Source organism: Penaeus monodon, chromosome 37 (assembly GCF_015228065.2).
Source record: "Penaeus monodon isolate SGIC_2016 chromosome 37, NSTDA_Pmon_1, whole genome shotgun sequence".
NCBI classification, from domain to species: domain Eukaryota; kingdom Metazoa; phylum Arthropoda; class Malacostraca; order Decapoda; family Penaeidae; genus Penaeus; species Penaeus monodon.
The window spans coordinates 34,115,084-34,120,083 of NC_051422.1; the positions used below are offsets into that span (position 1 = coordinate 34,115,084).

Here is a 5,000-nt window from a genome sequence, read left to right on the forward strand (position 1 = left end):
AAGTGAACATCCAGAATGTTAGAGATAAGGGGACCCAAGTTACCAAACCCTATGTTAAAGGTTACAAGACCAGGAGTTCGACAAATAGCATTGTAGGTTCGTGCCAAGGAGGAGCGTATTTGCACACCGCCAGCATTCCGCGGCTCGGACCACGACGAAGGCTCAGGTCCACTTGAGCCTGCACCCGCAGCACTGACATGGCGCCCCTTTTGCCTCCCGCAGGTGGACAGCAACACGCCCACCGACGCCACCTACAGGACCGAAGTCAGCGTCATGAAGTCCAACGGGGACCTCGTTCCTGTAACTACGTCTTCCAGAATATGTGAGCATCATTTCTGCGTTTCTTTGGGGGATTTGGGAAAGGCTTGGAAGTGTGTTAATATATACATTTTTTTCTTAAATATATATTGATATATGAAAATATATCAATATATCAAAATATATTACTGTTTCCTCTGTTCCCTCATGTGTTAAACAAATATAAAGTCATATCTGTCTAACTCCACTCTTCGTAACATAGTTAATTAAACAACATAATCATTTCACCCTCTTCCTCTCTCTCTCTCTCTCTCTCTCAAAATAGTAAGTCCTCTTATCTGCAGTCTATCTTCGTAGCTCATGTCTCCTGGAGTGCCCGTTTTGTGGCTGCTCTTTGAACCCTCCACTTTATCTATATGCTTTTTTATGGGTGAAATCCATCAACTGCGGTTGATTTTTACATTCTCCGAACCTGACTATATGGCATTTTTTGGTGTTGAATTCCATTTCCAAGTACAATTCCATATGAATAAGTTCTCGATGTCACTTTGGAATGAGACGTCGTCTATTGTAATTTTTTATATTTTACCGTCGTCTGCAAACATATTCACATAACTACCTTATGTTGCTTATGTTGGACCCAAGACCGATCATTGAGATACTCCGCTAGTTCCTCGTCATAGAGTGCTTCCCTCTAATTACGAGGAGTGTGCCTTTCACTCCACTTTCTCTCTCTTTCTAATTTCCATAATAGTCTTCTCTGGGACACCTTAGCAAATGCCTTCTTAAAGTCTAAGTGTACACAATCACCCAGCCGTCTCTTTCTTGCACTATTTCACTATTTTCTAATTTCTCTTTTAACAGCTTGCATACTACAGACTGGTCTATAATTCAGAGGGCTTTGTTTATATATATGAATATATATATATATATATATATATATATATATATATATATATATATATATATATGTATATATGTATATATATATAATATACACATATATATATATATATATATATATATATATATATATATATATATATATATATATATATATATATATATATATATATATATATATAAACATATATACACACATATACTGTATGTGTGTGTGTGCACGTGTGTGTATGTGTATAAACCTCTCTCTCTCTCTCTCTCTCTCTCTCTCTCTCTCTCTCTCTCTCTCTCTCTCTCTCTCTCTCTCTCTCTCTCTCTCTCTCTTCTCTCCTCTCTCTCTCTCTCCTCTCTCTCTCTCTCTCTCTCTCTCTCTCTCTCTCTCTCTCTCTCTCTCTCTCTCTCTCTCTCTCTCTCTCTCTCTCTCTCTCTCTCTCTCTCTCTCTCTCTCTCTCTCTCTCTCTCTCTCTCTCTCTCTCTCTCTCTCTCTCTCTCTCTCTCTCTCTCTCTCTCTCTCTCTCTCTCTCTTCTCTCTCCCTCTCTCTCTCTCTCATTAACCTCGCCTCCCTTTACCAAGACGTCCCAAGGTTCGAACGGAGCTGCCGGGACCTGGAGTTGGCGGCGAACCAGGTGGTGTCCTACAACTCGTACCAAAGGACCTGCTTCGGAGGCATCAGGAAGCCGGACGCGGAGCCGCTGCAGGTGGGGCCGCCTTCATCCCTCTTCCACTACCGCCATGACTAACACTATTATTAGGGATATTATCATTATCGTGATCTTTTTGGGTCTCGTTATTATTATCGTTATCATTATTTTAATTTTTATTATTGTCATTATCATTATTATCATTATCATTATTATTATTATGATTATTATTATCATTATCATTACGATAATTATTATTATCATTATTATTATTATCGTAAAGATTATTATTATTATGATTATTATTATTATTATTATTATTATTGTTGTTGTTGTTGTTATTATTATTGTTATTATTGATATTATCATTATAATTATCATCATTTACCATAAAGTATTATTGTTGTTATTATTATCATTATTATTGATATTATCATTATAATTATCATCATTTACCATAAAGGACGACAGACAGTACTTACATTCTTGCACATAATTTACGTAATATTCATGATGATTATAATTGGCATTATTGTCACTAAGACAAAACTATGAATTGATTTTCGTGACGACGATAAAGGATATCACCGACATAACCTTCTGCCGGCCTTTATTCCTCTCAGAAAAATTTAAAAAGAAAACTGGCCTATTCTGACCTTTGTCCTTCCAGGCGGAGGTCACGTGCGCAGACGGTTACAAGCCCCGCGACCACATCCCGTCCGTCACGATGACCTGCCAGCACAGAGGAGGCAACGACTACGAGTGGCTTCATGGGGAACAAGGCTTCGTACCTCAGCATCTGATCTGCGGTGTGTTGCCTTGTCATGGGGAATATATATATTTAGTATAGTTATCCCCTTTTTGGCATTGAGAAAACGGATGGAGTGTGCGTTTTCTTTGATAAAGGGGTGACTCGGTCAGATATTTTTTTCTTGTGAAGGGAAAAGGAGAGATTTGATATGTTCTTTCGGTACAAAAAAAGAAAAAAGAAAAAAAAAAAAATGGAGGGGGTTAATTACTCTTGTCCATGAATTATTAACTGACATTTTGGATTCCAGTTGTGCCACCTTCGACCACCGAGCCGCCAACGACAACAACAACAACCACAACAACAACAGAATCTTTCCAGCCTTACAATGAGCCTGGATATGACTATGGATACGATTACAGTGAGTCATATGTTCTGATCTCTCGTTTTCTTTCGTTGGTGAATATATTTTCGAGGGATAATGGATTCCATTATTATTGCTTCTCGGTTTAGTGGTACTGACCAGTAATCATCGGTATTAGTTATCGGTATTAGGTAATAAAGGTGACATGCCGACAGCTGTGATAGTTACAGTGATCGTATTGATAGGCTATTGCTTTTTGTCCAAGCTAGACCGTTGTGTATGGATATGGGTATGCACACACACACACACACACACACACACACACACACACACACACACACACACACACACACACACACACACACACACACACACACACACACACACACACACACACATACACACACACACATATATACATTCATATATATGTATTCATACGTAAGGTTCCACAGAAAAGTAGCACCGCATGAGGGAAAGCACATTGCACAATGAAACAACTCACGGCTCCGTTGAAAGGAAAGTCAGTCTCCGCGCGGACTTTCGGCCAAGGCTCGAGGGGGTCCTGTACTTTATTCTCTTCAACAAAACCCTGCTTCTGAATCTCAAACAGAAAACTGAAACAAACGAACAATGAATATAAACATCACCAAAAGTTCACCCTCAGTGATTCTGATTCTCGCTCGTTTTCGCTTGTGGGTGGGTGGGTGGGGGCCATAGCCTTGGGGGAGCTGCCCCCGCCGGTGAACGAACATGGGGGCGGGGGCGTCGCCATTCCCTGTGGATTCACTCACTTGTCCAAGGGGATAATGGGAAGTCCGGGAGAGCGATATTGGTAAAATTCTCTATAAATATGGCAGCAAATCTCACACGTGAATATGATGAGAGTTGGGAACCATATTAAACCAGTAAAAAAGAGCAAATAAGCTATAACTTTGGTGATTCTCAAGGCATGAGGCGAGATAACTAATCACTACCAAAGACACGAAGCTCAAGGAGCGTCTGCGGCCGAACTGGGAGGACGAGGTCGCACAAGGGAAAGAGAAAAGGCGTTGGTGAATTTTGCATGTCTTGGCATGGGAGCCGATGGATCCCATGTCAAGACATGGCATGGGTTGCGTCTCAGGACAAATAGGCACTGGGAAACTATTTGAAGTTCAATTCCCATAGTTCAGTTCACAGGTATGATAAACGGACTTCCTATAGACAGCAATAGAGGCGGAATATTAAAGGATAACCAGTTAGACAATTACCGCCAGTAATTCCAAGAGCAGCTACTTGTCAGAGGTCTCTTTCTAGAGGCAGCTTCAGCTCCGAGGAGACGGAGGTGGGCGACCCCTCCGTCCGGGGGCCCTCCGGGATGGCGTCGGGTGATGAACTAATAGGCTGCCCCTAGAATTCACTTCCCTCGGGCGTACGAGCAAGGTCTTTGCCAATGCAAAATGCAAAAAATAAACAGGTACAGGAGGGAAAGCAACGGAAGAGAGAGAGGTAGAAGGTAAAAGTTAGAAAATGAAAGAAACAGGAGATCGAAGGCATGCTTTTTTGTGTCATACCTGGACCTTACTTAGGGGAGCAGAAGGGAAGTCTAATTGTAGACTTTGTCTGCAGCTGAGGGGTTGAGCATTGAACTACATCTATATAAGTATAGTCTATAGTGATATAGGCCTTTAGTCCGAGAGCCAACCCGGAATCGAGTCCTGGCGCGGTCAGGCGAGCGTCGTTCCCTGAACGTGGTTGTTGAAGGCGATAAACAAAATGAGGTTTGTGGGTTTTTTTCTTTCAAAGAGATAAAAAAAGACATGGGCGTTTGGCTGTTATCATGGATCAGATACGTCACAACAACACCTAAACCCACTGCCCTGCGCCCGGAATGCCGCCCAAGGACTATATAAGTATAGACCTTGATCCCAGAAAAAGACAAAAATCCGCGTGCGAAGTGAGGCCTCCTTTGCGCGGACCCCTTGGCGCTGCTCTACGGAAGCGCTCTTGATACGGCTGAACATATGTCCGGCTCGGTATACGTTCACATAGCATTGTGTGGGCGCGCGTTTCTCCTATATACATTGCATATGCACATACTTA

General features: G+C 41.8%; 1 protein-coding gene across 1 annotated transcript in view; it reads left to right on the forward strand.

The window, feature by feature from the left end:
- The window catches only part of LOC119596354, a gene marked incomplete at its 5' end in the record, with an annotated part of 28,720 nt that overhangs the window by 22,802 nt on the left and 918 nt on the right, over positions 1-5,000 (forward strand). Inside the window, 4 exon segments of the mRNA XM_037945572.1 lie at positions 223-322; positions 1,736-1,860; positions 2,474-2,612; positions 2,862-2,972. Coding sequence (XP_037801500.1) covers positions 223-322; positions 1,736-1,860; positions 2,474-2,612; positions 2,862-2,972 — 475 coding nt within the window.